The 24,744-nt window shown below is 38.2% G+C and overlaps 1 protein-coding gene across 3 annotated transcripts in view; it reads right to left on the bottom strand.

Moving 5' to 3' along the window:
• Positions 1-642: 642 nt before the first annotated feature.
• The window catches only part of mcc (MCC regulator of WNT signaling pathway), a 145,241-nt gene continuing 121,139 nt past the window's right edge, over positions 643-24,744 (bottom strand). For all 3 annotated transcript variants that reach the window (XM_059969577.1, XM_059969576.1, XM_059969579.1), the window contains 6 exons: positions 22,631-22,814; positions 21,512-21,746; positions 15,892-16,092; positions 8,015-8,112; positions 4,881-5,003; positions 643-4,010 (listed from right to left, as the gene is read on the bottom strand). In XM_059969577.1, coding sequence (XP_059825560.1) covers positions 3,830-4,010; positions 4,881-5,003; positions 8,015-8,112; positions 15,892-16,092; positions 21,512-21,746; positions 22,631-22,814 — 1,022 coding nt within the window. In that variant the 3' untranslated portion in view covers positions 643-3,829. The remainder of the gene's footprint in view (positions 4,011-4,880; positions 5,004-8,014; positions 8,113-15,891; positions 16,093-21,511; positions 21,747-22,630; positions 22,815-24,744) is intronic.

Raw genomic sequence — 24,744 nt, 5'->3', positions numbered from 1 at the left:
CATTCATTGTCTATATTTCCTGTAATTCTTAGGGTGGGAGTTACCCTAAGAATTATTGTGACCATATAAAAAAAATGACCAATTACATCTACATTTGATTTTCTAGAAGGAAAATTTGGCAGAGTGTGTGTTGGCAAGAAGAATGGCAGGTTAGTCTGGATGCTTTTTAAGTGAGAGACTGCAGATCTTGGAACCTGCAGAAACAAACAATGTCGGGTTTTGACCTGAATTGTTGCCAATTCCTTTTCCTCTTACAGATGCTACTCAGCCTGCTGACTTCCTTCAGCAGATTGTTTCTTGAACTGAACAAGTGACTTTCTCTGAAATAGTAAACAAACCTCTTCACCCTGGGTCTGGAAATAGACTACGCTAAAACACAAAGCTTCCCAACGTGAACCTGTTTTTATTTTGAATAAGAGTTCAATGAGTGCATGGTCACCATTATTTAGTTATTTTAAAAATGTGTATGTTTTTAATTAACTGAATGCAAATTCACAAAATTCCACAATGGAATCTGAACTCTTGATATCTAGTTCATTTATGCAGGTTTGTAAATCACTTGCCTGGTGCATGTGTTACCATCTCCACTGGTAATCAAGACGTCCAACAGATAATAATAATCAAAACACAATCAAATGTTATTAAAAGTATTTATTCTAGATACAAGTTTTTTTGCAAAATAACAAGTATTATAAATGTCTCTTCATATAAATAAATGCAGAGTTTGTACAATTCTATATAAAACAAATTGTTTTACATTTTACAGGAACTAGGAAAACTAAAAATTATAAACATACAACAGGAGTTATCAACCATCACACCTTCAAAGACTAGAGGTGCTCAAGTTCTCAGAAGTTAATTCAAACAAAATCAAAACAAACTAATATGTTGTACATGCCAGCATTTAGACATTTTACATGTAAATGCAATTAAAATAATTTTGTTACAAAACAATTAAATTAATAAGTCATTCAAATTGTTATACATATTTGACATCCTGACTTATGGCATTCCTTTTATTCTGCCCCATGTCCAGCTCTAAACAAAGTGCCAACCTACTGAACTGGCATAATAACAAAATGCGTAATAAATAAAACCTGGAATGGAATGTATTAATTTACTAGCACATCTCAATCCTCTTACCATTTAGTTTCAGATTTGATGAGGAGTAGACTAGGAATGGATGGTTAGTTATGCAATGTCACTGCAGTGAAACCTGATAAAAGGCAGTAGCACACATTCAATTGATAAAATCAAAGATGGAATTCACTTTGAACTGCCTCATTTTATGGTATCTGATATTACTGGAGAGCAGTAATTGCTTTCTACATGTAACTGAAAAGTTAAATCTGAATTATGAATTTTGCTCAGAATAAATAATTTCTTGTAATGTTAACTCACATTCTATTTTTAGTATAAATAACTGGTTTATTTTGCTGTAATATACAAATAATTAAAATATTTTCTAAAAAAAACAATTTTCAAACACATGAAATCATTCTGGATAATTATTACACAAGTGAAAACAAAAAAAATCGGCGCATGCACTCACCTTGGGGTGATTTTTCAAATAGTGTATTTCATATAACACTGATCATTTAGATTGGTCAATAAGGAAAACAACTAAAACAAATAACTTTTGACCCCATGTTTACAACCTGGACCATTCAACAATCTTTATTTCTAAAATTCCCATTCATCTTGCAGTGATACTAAATTTGCTTTAAATTTCTGAATATATATGTTTATTCTTAAGACAAATAACTCATTGAAAAGGAATCACATATTACTTGCAAAAAGAGAATTACATGTAAAGTATACTTTTAAAATAATTATTGCTTAAATATGATTTAAAATTATATTTTATATCTTATTATTGAAGATAACCTTTTCTCATCTGCACCTCAAAACAAGGTAAGCACACTAGACTGTATTGTGGTGGAGAGATGCATACACAAACTTGTAGTATGTATATATTTTTAAACAGACCTCTGCACTATACTGTGACAATTCATTTCCTAACTTGTCCAAATTGATATTAAAAATGATGTAATATTTGACTGAGTATGATTTGAAGACTGAGATGCTAAAAATTGCTATCCCAAAGTAAAGAAGCTCAAATATCAAAGTTATCAAAGTCATGCAAGTCCTTTCTCACCTTGGATGTTTGATACCAAAAGACACCATCTTCAAACTAGGGTTATGCCCTAATTGGATAATACCAGAGACTGCAAAAGTACACCATCTATAACACATATTGAGAGGTCAAAAATAATAAAATAAATGCAAGTCAATTACTCAGTGAAGGAACTTTACCTCGGAGTGAACTGGTCCTTACATTAGTAATAATGGCATGTAGTGAAACAGCTTTAATATCTTGGAACATAGTTCTAAAAGATAAGCAATTTTGTTCAAAAGTAATTCAAATGCAGCCTGTTTAGGTCACAGCACCTAATATTAGTTAAAAGAAACACTGATCTTCTTCTGGACCAGTGCAACAATCAGGAAGTCTAGAGTTCTTTTGGATTGGATAATTAAATCGCTTGTTTTCTACCTAAAAAAATATCCTGCCAGCTTGAAATTCCATAAAGAGGAGAAGCCTCCTGCAGATGAACCAAATCATATCTTCTTACTTGGCAAGAAAGATTTCTTAATCAGGTGATCAAAGGTAATGGATTAATGTTTAAGAAAACATTGACACAACTAATCCAATGGGATAGAGAAAAAAAAGCTACTTGAAGTCTAGAAATTACCTTTTATAAAGCTGGAAAGAAGGGTCTTGTAGTTATGTAAGTGGTACCCTAAAAGAAAAAAGCCCACTGCTTTTTTCATCTGCATAGTTAAATATACTCATCTTACAAAAAGTTATCAAATTGAAACCTCATTTACATTAATTTTGCATGTGTATTAATCACGCCAATTTGGCCAATTCTGGCCATTTTTGTCAAAGTTTTGAGTTATTTTGATTCAATATTCAAATATCCGAACCTCAAGTCATCTGTGCCCAAGGCAAAATTAATTGTAACAAAAGAATTGCTTGAATAAATTTGAATATAAACAATTGATTGTAACAAATTCAATTGTGTCACTGAAGTAAAGATTAGGGATGATATTGCTATAGTTCATTCTGTAAGTATCTATTGATATTTGCCTAATTAAATATTGCACTGTAGTGTGGTGCATTAAAATCTATTCAAACCTTCAAAGAACTAAATAAATTTGTCTCATAAGGATTAGAACAATTGTTTCAGTTAATTTATCAAATATGTTGTTTAGTATCAATATTAAACTAAACAGTTAGGTAATAGTCTTCACAAGAATTATTTAAAATATGTCAATTTTGCATTTAAAATATAAACCATATTGTATAATGAGGATGGCTTTTTTCTTAAACAGCAGATAATTTTCAAAAAATTAAATGCAACACCGAGAACTGAAAAATCATCAGCAGCAACCACTAAATGCTCAAACTCTCGAGATACAGTTCTTTGCCTAATTGGTACAAGCTGCTGATAAAATAAGCAGCTTTCAAAGAAAATTCTGGACACCCATTTGTCATATTCATACATTAAAATATGCGTGTTTCTACTAAGATGCAAAAGTGTTCTACAGGCACATCTAGGAAGTGATTTATTGGTGTCTGATGCCATGTGTGACATTTTTTGGAAAATTCAGTTTCTCCATAAATATTATGCTGGTGCTTCACATGTGACAGCTGGGTGAATACAGATGTGAAAAAGGTGCCAAATACTACTTCTCTTATCTTCAGGTGTCTTCTGAATTAATGCAGTGGATCACTTACAACATCCCGCTATCTGTACAGTTTTTTTTAAAGTGATGTCTCATTTGTTTGTGGTCTAGAGTTTTCTTCTTCAAGCAGAGCAATTCTTTGCTTTAGCATTCTCACTTGTGTCTCATGTCTCTCCACCATGGCCATCATTTGTGCTTCCAGTTTCTTCAGTTTGTTTTGATGTTTCTTCTTTGCTTTCTCATATGCTGCCACTAAGTTACTGTAAGGGTCAACAATATACACAAGATATGATCAAAACATTGTTAGACTACTAAGATTTGGATATTTGCATAGATTTCACATCACTGTTTTCCACTTGCACACTAGAAGGCAGATTACTTATGTTGCTACATTACAATAAGAGAGAAGCAATAAATCTTGATGTTATGAGTAATTAATTTTAAAAATTATTATTCTTAATGGATTTTTCCAGATGCTGTACTTAAAGAAAAATTGTTGGAAAAGATCTTGAACTCAAGCTATGTCACAGAAGGAAATTGTGCAATTGGGACAGTACAAACAGATACTTAATAAATAATAAATATTTTAAATTACTTTTTTCTTAAATGTATCAAATGGTCAAAGTAATTTAAAAGCAGTGGAATAGCATTTGGAAGCTGTAGGGGGTACAGAACAGGGTCTCAGCCTCAAGATACACTGTCTAAGGTCCAGATGGTGCTCACAGTCTGCTCCACACCATGGGACAGCTATGACAGAGACCTGGATGATGATTGGACCCCCAGGGCCATGGGAGTAGCAGACAGGATGAGTTTAGGGAGCATGCCTCTTCCAGCTTATTGGCTCTATAATTCTCACATCAAGATGTCAAAACTGATCCAGCTCTGAAAATGTACAGAATCTGTGTGGAATAGATTTCTGCAAAATGGAAGAAAGATATGGTAAAAAAAAATGCAATTTGTCAACCCCCATTCATGCTATTCATGATTTCCATTTCTTGATGCGAAAATCAAAAGTCTACAAAGGGAAGTGACCTCTATTACACCCAGTTAGATGACTTTTTTCAATTTAAAATACTTTTTAAAGTAGATTCAAAATAACAAATTTTATATTGTAATTTTAAATCACACACCTGTTAGCTCGTTTGAGATCATTAACGAATTCTGCAGACTGTTGATGTCGCACTTCACTGCTTTTTGTCATTCTTTCTAAAGCAGTTACCAGTTCCTGCACACGAGATTTCAGTTTTTTCTCTCTATATTTGCCAAAGACGATTCAGGATTAAATAAGAGCAAATTTGGTAAAGTAGAAAATAATTCCATCTATCAAACGTAAACTGTTTGTTCCCCAACAGGAAGCCTACTTATTCTTGTACTTCCCTTGACCTCTGGTGTTACTTTTCCTAATGCTATTCTAATTTCCTCTTAAATTGTCTTAAAATGACTTTTAATAATAGGTAGTGAAGAATTCTGCAGATTTTCAGTGTGAAGTTAAATCTGTCATGTGATAGAGCTACAACACAAAAACAAACCTTAAGCTCAACTTGTCCATGCCAATCAAGGTGCCTTGCTGAGCTAGTACCATAGCAGGAAGTAGCATTTGGGCTATATCCCTCCAAACCTCTTCTATCCATAAACCTGACCAAGCATCTTTTAAATGTTGTAATTCTATCTGCCTCTACCACTTCCATTGACAGCTCATTCCATATACCCATACACTGTGTTGTAAACATGGCCTGTTGGTTCCTTATAAATCTTTTTCCTTTCACCTTAAACCTAGGCCCTCTAGTTTTAGCCTCTCTCACCCTAGGGAAGACTACTTTGACCACCCACCTTACCTATACCCCAGGATTTTATAACCTCGATAAGGTCACCCCTTCAATTCATTTTTCCCCAAGGAAAACAGTCCCATCTGATCCACCCTCTCTTTATAATTCAAGCTTTCCAGTCCCAGTAACATCATTGTGCATCTTTTCCGGACATTTCCTTTTTTTTTATTTACAACAATCCAAAATGGCCAAGACTAATATTCGTTTATTTAGAAACCCTGGTAGTTTGAGTATTTTAATTGTGTTTTTTTGTTTAATATGGCAAAAAAAGAGAAAAAAAAAACACAAGAATTGTACATGGATAAACGGGAGAAAATCTGCAGATGCTGGAAATCCAAGCAACACACATAAAATGCTGGAGGAACTCAGCAGGCCAGACAGCCTCTATGGAAAGGGTCAATGTTTCGAGCCAAGACCCTTCATCAGAACTGAAGGATTTTGTGTGTGTTGCTTAGATTTCCAGCATCTGCAGATTTCCTAATCCAAAGTGATTCACACTTTTTCCCTCATATCTTCTTACTTCAAATAATTAACCACCTTTCATACATTCTTTGTGTATCTATATTCTAAATCATTTTAATATAAATTCCTTTTAGTCATAATTTTTTCTGTTCTTCCTAATAAACCACTCAGTTTAAAATCTGTTAAATGCTATTTGTATTTACTTTAGCAGAAACAATACCAGAATCATAGGTCTTTTACTACTTCAAGTCCCAGCTAACATCTGTTAATTAACTTTGGTGGAGACACAAGACTGGTTTCAACTATATACATTGTTCTTTATCTGAAGCAAAGAAAGAAAAACTACCCAAATTTAATCTTTCAGGGATTATATAAATTGCTTTACACATTTTCTTCTCTGCTGTGTACTTGTGCTCTGATTTAATGAATGGTCCAGAATCTTGCCTTCTTCACATTGTAAGAGTATTGGGATCCTTACTCTTTTGACATTGATGATTATTTCTAGTTACACATACTTTCAAAGTTTGCAGACCACAGAAATAAGAAACCAGGAAAGAGAATAATGATTTACTTTGGTGGAATGAATGGGGACACCCGAAAATAACAAGGTGCAAATTTGCTGATGATACTAAGCTGGGTGGCAGTGTGACATATGATGAGGATGTTAGGAGAATTCAGGGTGACTTGGATAGGCTGGGTGAGTGGGCAGATACTTAGCAGATGACGTTTAATGTGAATAAGTGTGAGGTTATCCACTTTGGGAGTAAAAACAGGAAGGCAGATTATTATCTGAACGGTGTAGAGTTAGGTAAGGGAGAAATACAAAGAGATCTAGGAGTCCTTGTTCATCAGTCACTTAAGGTGAATGAGCAAGTGCAGCAGGCAGTGAAGAAGGGAATTATTACAAAGGGAATTGAGTACAAGAGCAAGGAAATCCTCTTGCATTTGTACAGAGCCCTGGTGAGACCACACCTGGAGTATTGTGTACAGTTTTGGTCTCCAGGGTTAAGGAAGGACATCCTGGCTGTAGAGGAAGTGCAGTGTAGATTCACAAGGGATGTCTGGACTGTCTTACGCAGAGAGGTTAGAGAGACTGGGCTTGTACACGCTGGAATTAAGGAGATTGAGAGGGGATCTGATTGAAACATATAAGATTATTAAGGGATTGGACAAGATAGAGGCAGGAAATATGTTCCAGATGCTGGGAGAGTCCAGTACCAGAGGGCATGGTTTGAGAATAAGGGGTAGGTCATTTAGGACAGAGTTAAGAAAAAACTTCTTCTTCCAGAGAGTTGTGGGGGTCTGGAATGCACTGCCTCGGAAGGTAGTGGATAAGTGAAAGGAGGTAGATAGGTATCTTATGGATAGGGGAATCAAGGGATACGGGGACAAGACAGGAACCGGGTATTGATAGTAAATGATCAGCCATGATCTCAGAATGGCGGTGCAGGCTTGAAGGGCCAAATGGTCTACTTCTGCACCTATTGTCTATTATTTTTAAGAGGATCCAAAAACAAGGAAACCCAGAAGAACTCTCACAATCTTTAAAAATGGCACAAAATATAGAGAACATAAGTCCTTTGGCTTTATAGCCAGAAGCATGGATTACAAAAGAAAGGGTCTTCATGTGACAAAGATTTTACTTGTGTATAAATTTTAGCATGCTATTGAAAAATCTAATGTGGATTGCACTTTTGGCCGAAAATCTTGACTTTTCTTTTTCATCATTTATTTCTTTCACTCAATTATTGCATCAAATTAACAAGGGAAGTTAAACAATACAGAATGGTAGGCTAGGAGAAGTCTTGTTTACTAAGTTGTATACAAACTACATGGCAAAGAATACTGGTACTAAAATAATTTAAAATGATATATTTAACTCATGACAAAACTGAGTCATGGCTCATTGTAATATAAGATGTGCACGAAATGTTCAGAATTTCTGAATTAAGGTTTCTTATGAAAACACCACTCACCGTCTCAATCCATTTGTTAGCTCAACTGCAAGCTCACTGTCATTGTATGTTCTGATTTCAGCTAGTGATAAAGCATGTGTTACTTCATCACTACAATCCTGAAATATTAGAAAGAAACAAATTACACAGAAATTATACATCCTCTGGGATATAAATGGAGAATTCATTATGTTGAATATGTATACTTAACTCAACATGCAAGAAATCTACAAAGAAGGGAGAGAACACTCCCCGTGAAAAGATTAACAGGCAATAAAAAGAATATCAAAATGTTTCATTGGCTCTCAATCAATCTACATTGCATCACATTCATAAATATTTTACCATGAAAAAGTGGTGATATTTTGAATACTTTTTACAATTCAATTTTTTTATGAATTAGTATGGCAATCAAGGTTTATACATTTGACTGAATCTTAAGTCAGTTCAAATGAATTATTCCATTTCAAACCTCAGCCATGATTGCTTGATATTGGTTGGGCCACTGATGTAACCCTTGACATGGCAGCTAATGTTGCTGGGATTACTGGCAGTGCTGCATAGATTCCCTGCAGGAATACAAAAATCCTGATACTGCCAGTGAAGTTCTTAGAGCCATTCCTCCACCTAGAATCTAACAATATAGCAGGAAATTGGTGAGATTCTTCAGTATTTACGACATGGGAATCTGCTTTTGGAACTATTCCCAAGCTAGACATAGTGCAGAATTTTTGAGTACATTCATTTGAATAGTGAACTGATGCCTACAGAAAGAATTGGAAGAATAAAAATACCTTTTCCTTTAAACTTCCTGTTTACAATGTTTTAATTATTTGAAGAACTTTCATGAATTTTAAATAAACACAAGAGGTTCTGCATATTCCGGAAATCCAGGGTAAACACACAAAAAATGCTGGAGGAATTCAGCAGGTTAGAAGAAGACTATGGGAGGAATACAGCCAATGTTTCAGGCTGAGACCCTTCATCGACGTGTCTTGGCCCAAAACATCAGCTCTTTATTCCTCTCTGTAGATGCTGCCTGATCTGTTGAGCTCCTCCACCATTTGGTTATTGTTACTATGTATTTTAAATGATATTTAAAAAATGATATCTAAAGTTTAATGACATTTTAATGCCTTTTTTAAAATGTAATTGCATGATAGCATTAAGCAACTCTCAGCTATGGCCAGTATGTTCTAGCCACCAATGCTTCTCAGTTCTGGGTTATGAGCCGCATGGCTTAGATCCAGGATGATCTTGCAATGAAATACTCATAAGGAATTATATCAGCTAAGTTCAGGACAATGAGAATGTGAGCAGTCAATGAGGGCAACAAAATCATCACCAATGCAGGGAGAACCACATCTCCTTCCTTAACAAAAGGCTCGGCAGAGGATGTACTTCTTGCGGCAGTTGGTAAAATTCCACCTTCCCCAGAATATACTGGTGCAATCCTACACTACCATCACAGACAGCATCCTCACGTCAGCCATTAGATTAGATTAGATTTAATTTTATTGTCATTGTGCCGATTACAGATATAAAGCCAATGAAATGCAGTTAGCATCTAACCAGAAATGCAAAGAATAGCAAACACGAGGAAATCTGCAGATGCTGGAAATTCAAACAACAACACACACAAAATGCTGGTGGAACACAGAAGGCCAGGCAGCATCGATAGCGAGAAGCGCTGTTGACGTTTCGGGCCAAGACCCTTTGCGAATAACTGCGAATAAAAAGTAAGTGCTACAGCACACAAATCTAAAAGTACTGAGTCAGTACAATATTAGTGCAATACTGCTTAGCACTGTGACATGAGGTTCAGCAGGGTCACAGCCTCAGGGAAGAAGCTCTTCCTGTGCCTGCTGGTGCGGGAGCAGAGGCTCCTGTCATGCCTGCTGGATGGGAGGAGAGTAAAAAGTCCATGGTTAGGGTGAGATGCTTCCTTGATAATGCTTTTCCCCCTGCCCAGGCAGCGTTTATGGTAGATGTTCATTTGCCACAGTCTACCATCACTGCAGAACTAGTATGTGTCCAAGACTACGAAGCAGGCAGAAAAAAAATCATAGTAGACACCAGCTACCCAGCAAACTACCCTTTCCAAAAGCTCCCTTCTAGAAAGCACTATAGGACTATTAAAACAAAAACTTCACACCATCTTAAAAGTTTGTTCCCTTAGACAGCTAATCTGATCAGCCGTTTAAGTAAGCCACCATCACCCCCTCTATCAGTTACTACACTGTAAACACTTTAAACTACTTTTTATAATGCTGTTGACATTGTAAATAAATGATAGTACTTATGCCCATTTTATTCCATATCCATACTTTAACCTTGAGTTTATTTTTATATAATCCAGACTGACTGGCAGAGGGGGTGGGGTGGCTCTGTTGGTGAGGAATGATATTCAGTCCCTTGCGAGGGGGGACATAGAATCAGGGGATGTAGAGTCAGTATGGATAGAACGGAGAAATTCTAAGGGTAGAAAGACCCTAATGGGAGTTATCTACAGGCCCCCAAACAGCAGTCTGGATGTAAGGTGTAAGTTGAATGAAGAGTTAAAATTGGCATGTCGCAAAGGTAATGATACAGTTGTCATAGGGGATTTCATCATGCAGGTAGACTGGGAGAATCAGAATGGTACTGGAACCCAAGAAAGGGAGTTTGTGGAGTGCCGCCGAGATGGATTCTTAGAACAGCTTGTACTGGAGCCTACCAGGGAGAAGACAATTCTAGATTTAGTGTTGTGCAATGAACCGGATTTGATCAGGGACCTGGAGATAAAGGAACCATTAGGAGGTAGTGACCATAATATGATATGTTTTAACCTACAATTTGAGAAGAAGGGAAAATCGGATGTGTCAGTATTACAGTTGAACAAAGGGAACTATGGAGCTATGAGGGAGGAGCTGGCCAAAGTTCAATGGAACAATACCCTAGCAGGGAAGACAGTGGAACAACAATGGCAGGTATTTCTGGGAATAACGCAGAAGGTGCAGGATCGGTTCATTCCAAAGAGGAGGAAAGATCCTAACGGGAATAAGGGGCAGCCGTGGCTGACGAGGGAAGTAAAGGGCTGTATAAAAATAAAAGAGAAGTATAACCTAGCAAAGATGAGCGGGAAACCAGAGGACTGGGAAGCTTTTAAAGAGCAACAGAAGATAACAAAAAAGGCAATATGCCAAGAAAAAATGAGATACAAAGGTAAACTAGCCAAGAATATAAAGAAGGATAGTAAAAGCTTCTTTAGGTATGTGAATAGCAAAAAAATAGTTAAGACCAAAATTAGACCATTGAAGACAGAAACAGGCGAATTTATTATGGGGAACAAGGAAATGGCAGATGAGTTGAACAAGTACTTTGGATCTGTCTTCACTAGGGAAGACACAAACAATCTCCCAGATGTAATAGTGGTCAAAGGAACTAGGATAAAGGATGAACTGAAGGAAATTTATATTAGGCAAGAAACGGTGTTGGATAGACTGTTGAGTCTGAAGGCTGATAAGTCCCCGGCACCTGATGGTCTGCAACCCAGGGTACTTAAAGAGGTGGCTCTAGAAATCATGGAAGCATTGGTAATCATTTTCCAATGTTCTACAGATTGAGGAACAGTTCCTGCTGATTGGAGGGTGGCTAATATTGTCCCACTTTTCAAGAAAGGAAGGAGAGAGAAAACAGGGAATTATAGACAAGTTAGCCTCACGTTAGTCGTGGGAAAGATGCTGGAGTCAATTATAAAAGATGAAATTACGCCACATTTGGATAGCAGTAGAAGGATCAGTCCAAGTCAGCATGGATTTATGAAGGGAAAATCATGCTTGACTAATCTTCTGGAGTTTTTGAGGATGTAACTATGAAAATGGACAAGGGAGAGCCAGTGGATGTAGTGTACCTGAACTTCCAGAAAGCTTTTAATAAAGTCCCACATAGGAGATTAGTGGACAAAATTAGGGCACATGGTATTGGGGGTAGAGTACTGACATGGATTTAAAATTAGCTGGCTGACAGGAAACAAAGAGTAGCGATTAACAGGACCCTTTCAGAATGGCAGGCTGTGACCAGTGGGGTACCGCAAGGTTCGGTGCTGGGACCGCAGCTGTTTACAATATACATTAATGATTTAGATGAAGGGATTAAAAGTAACATTAGCAAATTTGCTGATGACACAAAGCTGGGTGGCAGTGTGAAATGTCAAGAAGACGTTATGAGAATGCAGGGTGACTTGGACAGGTTGGGTGAGTGGGCAAATGTATGGCAGATGCAGTTTAATGTGGATAAATGTGAGGTTATCCACTTTGGTGGTAAGAACAGGAAGGCAGATAAATGGAGTCAAGTTAGGAAAAAGGGAAGCACAACGAGATCTAGGTGTTCTTGTACATCAGTCAATGAAAGCAAGCATGCAGGTACAGCAGGCAGTGAAGAAAGCTAATGGCATGCTGGCCTTTATAACAAGAGGAATTGAGTTTAGGAGTAAAGAGGTCCTTCTGCAGCTGTACAGGGCCCTGGTGAGACCCCACCTGGAGTATTGTGTGCAGTTTTGGTTTCCAAATTTGAGGAAGGGCATTCTTGCTAATGAGGGAGTGCAGTGTAGGTTCACAAGGTTAATTCCCAGAATGGCGGGACTGTCATATGTTGAAAGATTGGAGCGACTGGGCTTGAATACACTGGAATTTAGAAGGATGAGAGGGGATCTGATTGAGACATATAAGATTATTAAGAGATTGGACACGCTGGAGGCAGGAAGCATGTTCCCACTGATGGGTGAGTCCAGAACTAGAGGCCACAGTTTAAGAATAAGGGGTAGGCCATTTAGAACTGAGATGCAGAAAATCTTTTTCACCCAGAGAGTGGTGGATATGTGGAATGCTCTGCCCCAGAAGGCAGGGGAGGCCAAGTCTCTGGAGGGATATGGGGAGAGGGCAGGAACGGGGTACTGATTGTGTATGATCAGCCATGATCACAGTGAATGGCGGTGCTGGCTAGAAGGGCCGAATGGCCTAATCCTGCACCTATTGTCTATTGTCATGACAACACCCCACAGGAAATTCCTAATACATAGAAATGTATATGGCGAATAAAATTGTACATCAAGGATCAATGTACAAACCCACAATTCCAGAAAAGTTGGGATATTTTCCAAAATGCAATAAAAACAAAAATCTGTGATATGTTAATTCACGTGAACCTTTATTTAACTGACAAAAGTACAAAGAAAAGATTTTCAATAGTTTTACTGACCAACTTAATTGTATTTTGTAAATATACACAAATTTAGAATTTGATGGCTGCAACAAAAGTTGGGACAGAGGCATGTTTACCATTGTGTTACATCACCTTTCCTTTTAATAACACTTCTTAATCGTTTTGGAACTGAGGATACTAATTGTAGTAGATTTGCAATTGGAAATTTTGTCCATTCTTACTTGATATAAGACCTCAGCTGCTCAACAGTCTGTGGTCTCCGTTGTCTGGTTCTCCTCTTCATGATGTGCCATACATTTTCAATAGGAGATAGATCTGGACTGGCAGCAGGCCAGTCAAGCACACGCACTCTGTGTCTACAAAGCCATGCTGTTGTAGCCCGTGCAGAATGTGGTCTGGCATTGTCCTGCTGAAATAAGCATGAACGTCCCAGGAAGAGATGTCGCCTTGATGGCAACATATGTCTCTCTAAAATCCTAATATATGCCTCAGAGTCAATGGTACCTTCACATACATGCAACTCACCCATGCCGTGGGCACTGGTGCACCCCCACACCATCACAGATGCTGGTTTTTCCATCTTTTGCAGATAACAATCAGGATGGTTGTTTTCATCTTTGGCACGGAGAACTTGACGCCCGTTTTCTCCGAAAACTAGCTGAAATGTGGACTCATCTGACCACAGCACACGGTTCCACAGCCTTACGGTCCATCTGAGATGAGCTCGGGCCCAGAGAACTCGCCAGCGTTTCTGCATAGAGTTGATGTATGGCTTCCTCCTTGCGTAATACAGTTTCAAGTTGCATTTCTGGATGCAGCGACCAACTGTGTTAAGTGACAATGGTTTTCCGAAGTACTCCCGAGCCCAGGTGGCTGTAATTGTCACAGTAGCATGATGGCTTCTTAGGCAGTGCCGCCTGAGGGCTCGAAGATCGTGTGCATTCAATAGTGGTTTCTGACCTTACCCCTTACGCACTGAGATGTCTCTGAATTCTTTCACAATATTATGTACTGTAGATGTTGAAAGACCTAAATTCTCTGCAATCTTGCGTTGGGAAATGTTCCTTTTGAACTGACTAACAATTCTCTCATGAATTTTGGCACAAAGGGGTGAGCCACGACCCATCCTTGCTTGCAAGGACTGAGCCTTTGATGGATGCTACTTTTATACCCAGTCATGATACCTCACCTGTTACCAATTAGCCTGCTTAATGTGGAGTCTTCCAAACTGGTGTTACTTCAATATTCAGTGCACTTCTTAATCTTATTTTAACTCTGTCCCAACTTTTGTTAAGTGTGTTGCAGCCATCAAATTCTAAATGTGTGTATATTTACAAAATACAATTAAGTTGGTCAGTAAAAGTATTGAAAATCTTTTCTTTGTACTTTTGTCAGTTAAATAAAGGTTCACATGAATTAACATATCAGATATTTGTTTTTATTGCATTTTGGAAAATATCCCAACTTTTCTGGAAATGGGGTTTGTACATACAAAACAGCAGTGGCTCAAGAACTGAACCCTATGAAATGCAAATGTACATCTACCTAAAATCCTAATAATAGCAATATCTCAAATCTCCAGTTTCTGTTCTGTATCAATTCTCTATTTATGCTGACACTGCCATTGCTTGTGTAAAGGTCAGAAATGCAGCTGGGCTTGAAACTGGATACCACAAATAGATCATGAACAGCAAAGGTTAGGAATTAAGAATGTTTGAAAAAGGAGTAGGCTATTCAATCCTCAGATGATTCCTTTTCAGCTCTATAGTCTCATGTAAGCTTCATTTTCATTCACAACTAGGAGTGTAATAAAGTATGGTGTCAAAGTTACTATAAATACACAGGAAGCAAATAAAGCACCTTTACAGGATCTCTGAATTCAGGACCAATGATTCAACTTACTCCCAGAGGAGATGCACAATTGATCATGCAAAGCATTTCAGCAAGCACAAAACCTGCCAGAGTTTAAAACCAAATCTGAGACAGATGGAGAGAGATTATAAGAGACTATATGAGGGGTGACTAAAACATGTATCTAAGTAGCAAAGATTTTTAAAAAATCTGGGAGCATGGAGCAGATTGTTTGACATCCTTTGAGATATAATTATTTATCTCAAAACTAATTAAGATATTAAAGATTGTGTTACAGCAACAATTAATTACATTTTTATAATACATTTGCTGATGCATTTTTCTTATATTATTTGTGCGTAACTGTCATGTGTCTATATGACAGGAAGTAAAAGAAAGCCTAATGTGAAAAGTAACTTTCAATGGAAGAGAGAAAATGGAAGCACCTTGGAATTATACTTAATAATTACGAGAAAAGGAGAGGTGGGAATTGAGGGAAATATTACAGTGAGCATCAGCAATTCTGATTAAGCTCTCAGTCTCTCATTTTTTCAGTGGGTATTGAATGATCCCCTAGTACAAGATGGAGTTCGACCTCAAAATCTACTTTTTATGAACTTGTAACTATATTGGCTGCCTGCACTGCACTTCCTCTAAAAATATAACACTTTATTCTTCATTCTGTTATTGTTTTCCCTTGTACTAACTCAGTACATTGATGGCATGTAAAACAAACATTTTCCCTGTACATGAGACTATGATAAATCAGTTTACAAATTTACCACATATGTTACATCATGTTTCTTGCACTGAATTTAATGGATAATGGTGAAATTTATTTTTACTTGTTTGTCTTTTCCTCCACTGCTGGTTGAGCTGACAGATCGCATCCGTTGTTCCTTTTGCTCTTCAACCTCTGACTTCAGGTGCTCAATATGCACCAAGTACGCTTGTTCCTGGGCTTCCCGTGTGCTGAGCTTCAGTTCAAGCGCTTTCTTCTCCTTCTCCATTAAATAAAGTTGGGCTTTGAGTTCTGCCATTTCCTCCTTCAGATTACAGAAATATTCAGTTTCAAAAGTTCCAATATTTTTAAATATTATGAAGATATATCAGCAGTTGTAAAATGTATCATTAAGAATTATCAAATTTCAGGTCTACATTATTATCAAATAAAATACTTAATGTCACTAGAGAAAAGAGGCTTTTAAATGGCTAAATAGTGTCCATTGGTACAGGAAATAAAAACCTGCCGAGAGCTTTGGCACCTTCCAATGATCTTGTTCAGCTTTTCCAGGTATAAAGATAGTTATAATAATTTAAGTATGCCTTATATGCAGTCATTTCAAAAGTGATTAAATAAAATTAGCCAATTTGGAAGTTTTAGCAAGATGAACTGCCACTGGTGGCTCCAATGGCATAGACAAAATACTTGGTGCCTCAAATCAGTCAAAACTTGGGGGTTTTGTATTTAATGTATGGAGAGAAATCTGAATATACCAGAAAATATGGTATTACAAGTTTTCTTTACGTACACAAATAAAAATACAATACCATCACAATATTGAATTAGTTTGAGGCTTTAACTTGAGACTGATCAGAATCAAAAAATTACAGTGTAGAATGATGCCATTTGGCCTGCAGTATCAATGACAGTTGAAAAACTATCTGAACAAATTGCATTTCTTGCATATAACCTTGAAGATAAATGCCCTCCCTGCCACATGATACCAATTCCAACCACCAATCTCAACCCGTCTGGCTAAAATATTCTTTCCTCATCTCTTCATCTTTTAATTGTAAATCAAAGCCCTAGTCATTGATTTTTGTTAATGAATAAGTCCTTTCCCTCCACACTAAGTTCCCAAATGTGCACTCATAAATCTTCATTTTGTCAAAGAAACAATTCCAGTCATTTTTTCAAATTAAATATCTACTGCCCTAGCTTATATTTTCAAATTTCTCCTGTAGCCCTCGAGTATCATAATTAATATCCTATTGCCACTATATTTAAGGAAACCAAATGTGGATTGTATGACAATTTTTGCCAATATCTCTATTCTTTAAAAGAAAATCCTGATCTTAGAGATTTCCATTCATTTGTTTTCATTTTATTCAAACTATGGACCAAAGCTTTCTGTCAGGAACAAGCGGCCCATGTTCATTGTGTCCAATGTGGAAAGTACAAATGTTTCTTTGAATATTCCTATCTCAAAGGATTCTGCTATTCTAGGTTTGCTAGACTAGACCTTGACAACTAAATGAAATCAAACACAGTCTACACCATATTCCCAAGCTTAGCCCAACATTAACTGGAATGTTTTTAAACATTTTGACATTCAGAAACACTTGAACCGTTAAAAGTAGAACAAGTAAAAAGATTACTGATTATAAACTTGTAACGCCTTGGAAAAGGTTTCACTGCTAATGTAATGGTTTCTCTGTAGCAGCAGTGTGTCTGGGTTATCACTGGAGATAAAGGAGGCTTTAGAATGTGCAGTGTCCAATGAGGGGAGGTTCTTCTTTCTTGTGTGCTCAAGAACGAGGTATTCATCCACCTTTGTTTGGCGGAATATGGAGAGAGAAGATGCCAGAACAGAGAGGTTGTAGACTGCAGGACTGAGAGGATGTGGAATGAGGTCGGGAGTTGACAATGCCCGGGGTAAATCAATGGAGAACAAACGCTGGGAAAACCGTGAGCTCCAATGTGTACATTAGACTGTTTCATTAAAATGGGCCCTTTTCGTTTTCTTTACTAACCCTCTAGTCAAATTAAGAATTATAAAGCTAAATTGTTTAATTGCATATGGTGTACTGTTTGTTATTCCATGGTACTGATTCGTAACGGGAAAACATCACGCAGCATCCACACAAATGAGACTTCACAAGTTTGGTGGGCCAAAGAGTGTCTTCCCCTAGACTAAAGCTGCTGACCGAACCTAAGGTTACAATTGTCGGGGTATCATTCCGGGATTTATTTTGTTGGATGCTGATGATTTGTCCCGACGTGCACATGAAGGGCTGGATAAGGATGAAGAGTGGGAGAGTGATCCTGTCCTGGCGGTAAAAGCCACGTGTCAGTTTGCCATCATGGTGAAGGTGGACATAAGGCAAGGGCAGGATCAAACGGTAGATCAATTGGGAGCTTCTGCTGACGCCACTCCACAAGCTTACTGTAACCTGACTGCTCTGAAGACAAACCAGTTACTGGAATTGAGTCCTGGGGAAGTAGCAGCTGTTCAGTGAGATGACCCGGGCATCAGTACCATTTTGTCAGCAGTTGAAATGGGAGACATGGCTCAGACGGACAAGACAAAACACACTGCAGTGCCTCCATTACTGAGAGAATGGCCCAGGTTGGAATTGAGGAACCAGATCCTATACCGGATCATGTCACCTCCGGACCGACCTTGGCGTTCCCAGCTGGTTCTGCCTGACAAGTATCGGAGGATTGTGTTGAAGTCACTTCCTGATGATTCTGGACATTTGAGGGTTGAAAAGACCTATGGATTGCTCAGAGACTGATTCTACTGGCCCCAAATGAAGCTGGAGGTCGAGGAATACTGCAAGTCGCATTCGATGCATTTGGCAGAAGACGCTGCCTACGCGGACAGCTCCCTTGTCCCACTTGCAGCGTAAAGGGCCCCTAGACCTGATGTGTATGGATTTCCTGTCAATAGAGCCAGATGCCAGCAACATGGCGAATGTCTTAGTCATCACGGATCACTACACCCAATATGCACAGACTTTCCCCATCAAGGACCAGAGGGCATCCACGGTGACCAAAGTGTCATGGGAAAAGTATTTTGTTTGTTATGGCCTCCCCAGATGGATACACAGTGATCAGGGATGGGATTTCAACAGTAGGCTCATCCATGAGTTACTGGGCATGCTTGGAGTCAAGAAGTTGAGGACCCACTCCCCTTCATCCACAGGGTGATCCCCAGCCCAACAGGTTTAATCAGACCTTGCTAGACATGCTCAGGAGCTTGGAGATCAGCAAGAAGAACAGGTGGAGTCAACATTTTAGACAACTGGTCCACTGTTACAACTGTACCTGAAATGAAGCTACCAGGTACTCACCACATTACCTAATGTTTGGGCACGAGACGAGGTTGCCCATCAACCTTTGTTTTGGGACTGACAAGGGCGACCTACCAGTGAAGACTTACCTGAAGTATGTGTCTGATATGAGAAGGGAGCTGAAAAGCTGGTTTCACAGCTTCAAGCAGGATCAAGGAAATAAGAGGAGGTACGACCAAAAGGTGAGGTTCTCCCAACTCCTGCCGGGAGACTGAGTCCTCATAGGGAATCTGGGGCTACCTGGGAAGCACAAGTTGGCTGACCACTGGGCAGCTATACCCTATGTGTAGGAGTCAGATGCCAAACATACCAGTTTTCTGGGAATGAGCCTGTCAAGATACTCCATCAGAACCACCTTCTACCTCTGGGACAAGAGGTGCAGGTTGACCCAGAGCCCAACCTGGAGCCTACACCTAGTGAGAGGACTCTGTGGCAACACGGGGTGTCTGCAGGACCAACAGCCGGAGAGGTTAAGTCTGGGCCTCATCCTTGGACATGGAGATGTGGTATATGTTGCCTTTTGCTAACTCCCCACTGATTGAGGAAGAGACTCTCAGCCCTTCTCATGCTGAGTCAGGTGAAATCGGGGGGGTGGGGGGGGAGTGCTATTTGTGGACAGCCGGGTTGCAGCAGGACACAAGGGATGAAGCTGGGCTTAGCCAGGGGACATAGGGGTCTGAGTTGCAGGTGGGCCTGAGTGATAGGCTGGGGGAGGACTTGCCGGGTAGACCAGTAGTGTCGGAAAATGAAGAGGTAGATGAGAGGGTACAGAGGTCTCACTGAATCAGGAGACCACAGGATAGGCTGGCACATGCAGCACCAGGGGAACAGAGTATGGCCCCTACCACTTTGGAGAGCTATGTCACTGCCTTTTACACCTGGGTTGGACTTTGTGGTTTGCAGGAAGGGTTAGCAAATTATCTCAAAGAAATGAGGGCATGACTTAATTTGGTGGGGGGAGAGTGTAACACCCTGGGAAAGGTTTCACTGCTAATGTAATGGTATCTCTGTAGCAGCAGTGCGTTTGGGTTATGACTGGAGACAACAGGGGCTTTGGAATGTGTGGCATCCAATGAGGGGAGGTTCTTCTTTTTTTGTGTGCACGAGAGCAAGCTTTTGTTTGGCGGAAGATGGAGAGAAAAGATGCCAGAATGGAGAGATCGTAGACTGCAGGACTGAGTGGGCATGGAATGGGGTTGGGAGTCGACGATGCCTGGGGGAAATCGATGAAGAACAAACGGCCGAGAAAATTGTGAGCTCCAACATGTGCATTAGACTGTTCCATTAAAATGGGTCCTTTTATTTTTGTTTTCTTTACTAACCCTCTAGTTAAGAATTATAAAGCTAAATAATTTAATTGGATATGGTGTATTGTTTGTTATTCCATGGTACTGTTTATAACAGGGAAAACATTACGCAGCATCCACACAAACAAGATATCATAAGTCTGGCAGGCCAGTGAGTGTCTTCTCCTAGACTAATGCCACCGACCCAACCTAGGGTTACAAACTAAATCAATTATACAAGAACAAGTTTGAATAATTATAAAGCATTATTTCAAAAATATTTAGTTACCTAATACTTGCTTCCTCTTAACTGTTCATCTCCATTCCGATAATAAAGTCACTGTTCTTATGCCAGGATCTATAAAAATGTGTCAGGAAATCTGTCCAATGAACCTGTATATGCTAAAGTCCTAAACTTAATAGATTTTGGATGAGAAACCTGCCAATACTTTCCACTTTGGAGTACCCAAGGGCTCCAATGGTGACAGCTTGATTGCTGAGATTACCAGGCAGTTACAGTGAGGAATTGGCACAGAATATGGCAGCCTATTCATTTCAATGGAAATTTTACAACGTTGGGAAAAAATTTTAAGAACTAAGCAAATTATTTTGCTTTTATTTGGTTATTTTGATTGTTGATAATTATTTAAATATTTAGATTTTTTATCACTATACTTTCTCTTATTTTAGAGAGATAAATAATTATAGTATTTGAATGCCACTGAATGTCAGGGATCTTCATGAAAGTTCCAAAATCTTGATAATTTCCACAGACAGAGAGCTAGAAAGTACCTTTGTCTTCAGTTAAAAGTTTCTCAGCCACTTCTTGGTGATTTTCTAACTCACTCACATGACCCATAAACACCACATTAGCCCCTGGTAACATATTAGGTCATTTCCACTCAAATCCAAGATGTTTTTGGCCTTGTACATCTGAGTCAATTTAGTACAGAACAGTTATCCCACAGGCAATGCAGGTGGCAAACCCCAATCAGCAAAATCTAGCTCAATGGAACATTAGCTTCCTAAATTATATTTCAACAACAACTTCTAAATGTCATTAAAACTAAACTTCTCAAAATGTATGATTCTTACTCACCTTCATGGCCATAAGTTCTTGCATTAGAACTGCATTCTCTAAATCAAGTCGTTGGCCATCTCCCCGTGTTTTCACATCGTAACTAAGTGGATCAATATGAACACTTTCTAACTCTAACATAGTTAGCTTGACTGCTGCTTTGTCATTCTTTAACTGTTGAACATAATCCTTCAACCTCTGTTCATCTTCTTTTGTAAATTCTGTATCACAGCTACTAGCAGTTGAACTAGTAGTACTGAAGAGTCAAAAACAATAATGGATCAGTAATATTTTGAAATAAAATTATTCATATACACCACTTCATAAATAGCTCTTTTTCTAAATAAAGAATTAAGACTATCGAACAGTCACCTATTATGATAACATGGACTTTTAACTTCACAATCTACCTTGTTATGGCCTTGCACCTTATTTCTGCCACATTGCACTTTCTCTTGACTGTAACACTTCATTCTGTATTCTGTTATTGCTCTTTTGTACTAACCTCAATGTCATGAAATGATTTGTATGGATGGCATGCAAAAAGTTTTTCCACTGTATCTCCATACGTATGACAATAAACCAATTTACCAAATATTAAATTTTAAGAGCAAACGTTATTGCACAATGCAGTAAACTTTATCTCTGTTAAATTGTATTTTGTGTACAATAAAAATGTAGTTATACTTCCTAACATGTTCATTCTTTTCACAATTCCAGCAATACTTTCCACTTCTAAGGCATGTTTATTTAGGAGGGATATAATGAGTGATTATCATAACTTCTTGTCTTTCATGTATAAATGTTCAAACTTTCAATAAGGCTAAGCAAATCTTATCCAGGGTGATTGGAATCAAATCGCATTTACCCAAATTTTGAATTTAACAAAGCAGTGCAGAGATAAGAAATTGTGTTTATTTAAAATGCTACCCACTTGATCATCATGCTCATTGCAAAATCCAGACATTGCCATGGACTGCATTTATTACAGGGCATTCAGGCATTTGTGGTCCACAGAAATGATTTTATCGATCTCTTCTAACATAAAAATAACTGAACATATCTTTGGAGGAATTACAAATTTTAATTAATAAGAGTCCATATGCAACCAAAGCAAAATTATAAAACTGAACTATTCACCTGGTGTGACTGTGAGACGACAGACTTTCCCAGGGCTGTATGTTACATCCTGTAACAGTGCATGCTCCACCGCAGCTACCATCAAGTTTCATAAGTAGAGCTTTTGCAGCATTTTCTGCTGTTTTCCTGCAGTCATGTGCTCTCTTTAACATCATTGTTTTGTTTTCTTCCCCTTTTTGATCACCTGTGATAACATGATGTTAACATTTTTAATGACATTATGGAGAAAGCATCCAAGTTCCACGCAATTAAGATCAAGACCCAAAAGTAAAATCCTGGATTAAAACTAGAGAATACTGAAACTATTATTTTTGGTCCTTGCCTCCATGCCCACCTTCATCAATAGCAATTGCTTGGAACAATGCAAAACCTTTGCATTGTTGGTGTCATATTTGACCCCACTTTGAATTTTGAGCCAGATGGAGATCATGACTTTCAGATCAATAATGTCCATTTCCAAACATCACCCAGCTCCACCACTGGTCTTTATCTCATCAACTTCTAAAGCTCTTACTGCTTTAAGTATCTATCTTCTAATGTCTTCCTGCCAAACACTCTTACACTTGAAAAAGTTTAATTGCTTTGCCATTGATCATCTGGCTTCCAGCTGTAAATGTCTCAAGACCCAGAATTCTCTCCCTCAATTTATCTGCTTCAGTAATTCACTGTCTCTCTTTAATGCATCCCTTAAACTTACTTGTGTTTTAACAAACTACCTACAGAATCTTAATGTTCCCAGCAGTCAAATATTCTTCAAACACAACACGATGAACAGCCACGAAACATTTTACTATCATTATGTCTCCAGTGAATACATTTGTTGATTAATCTACTGAATGCACAAAACACCTCTAACTAAATTTGTTAAAATTCAAGTTGGCCAGTTAATGAACAGAAGTCAACCTGATAGCATTGTTATAATGCTTGAGAAGCAGTAAAGCACAAAAAAAATACCACTTTTTCTTAACTGGTCTGGCTCCAACTGATCTCAAGTGTCAAAAGCATTTTGGATCTTAGGACACATTAATCCAGTAACTATTTCAGCAAAATTGTGCAAAGGGTGAATTCTATTTTGTATTTGAGCAATATTTTTGCTGAAGGTATTAGGTGAGGGAAATTTGGTACATTTAATTGTAAAAGCACCTCTCCATCTCATCTTTCTCCTCTTTCATCAACTACCATATCCTCAAACATCACTTAGTGATTCACATTTTAAGACATTAGGCCAGCTGATTAGACCAGCATTTAAAAAGCCATTTCCCAGTTAATTGCTGGCATGGAGTACTTCACTTGTCAAGTTGCAAATGGAATTGAATATTGTGCAACCATCAGTAAAAATTTCAACTTGTGACCTTTGACATAAATGCCATTACAAAAAAAGCACAACTGTGCCTCTATTCCTTCGAAATTTGCGAAGATTTGGCATGAAATCTAAAACTTTAACAAACTTCTAAAGATGTGTGGGGGAAGAGTATATTGACTAGTTGAATCACGAATCATGGTTGAATTCCTGGTATGGAAACACCAAGGCTCTTCAACATAAAATCCTACAGTTATTATTGGATACAGCCCAGTCTATCATGTGTAAAGCCCTCCCCCACCACTGAGCATTACAGGAAAGCAGCATCCATGATCAAAGGCCCCCAAAATCCAGGCACGCTCTCTTCTTGCTGTTGCCATAAGGAAGAAGGTACAGGAGCCTCAGGATCCACACCACCAGGTTCAGGAACAGTTATTACCCCTCAACCATCAGATTCTTGAACCAGAGAAGACAACTTCACTCACCCCATCACTGAACTGTTCCCGCAGCCTTTGGATTCACTTTCAAGGATTCTGCACCTCACATTCTCAATTCGTATTGGTTATTTATTTATTATTATTATCATTTTCTTTTTGTACTTGCACAGCTGTTTGCACACTGATTGTCCGTCTTGTTGGGTGCGGTCCAGATTCTATTGTGATTCTGGATTTACTGTGCATGCCCGCAAGAAATTGAATCTCAGGGTTGTACAATGTGACATATATGTACTTTGATAATAAATTTACTTTGAACTTTGATCTGTGAAGGAACAGCCGAAAACAGGAAATTATATCATGTGCCTGGGACCTTTGAT

This window comes from Hypanus sabinus, chromosome 5, assembly GCF_030144855.1.
Source record: "Hypanus sabinus isolate sHypSab1 chromosome 5, sHypSab1.hap1, whole genome shotgun sequence".
Taxonomy (NCBI): Eukaryota; Metazoa; Chordata; class Chondrichthyes; order Myliobatiformes; family Dasyatidae; genus Hypanus; species Hypanus sabinus.
This window is presented reverse-complemented; position numbering and strand designations above follow the sequence as displayed.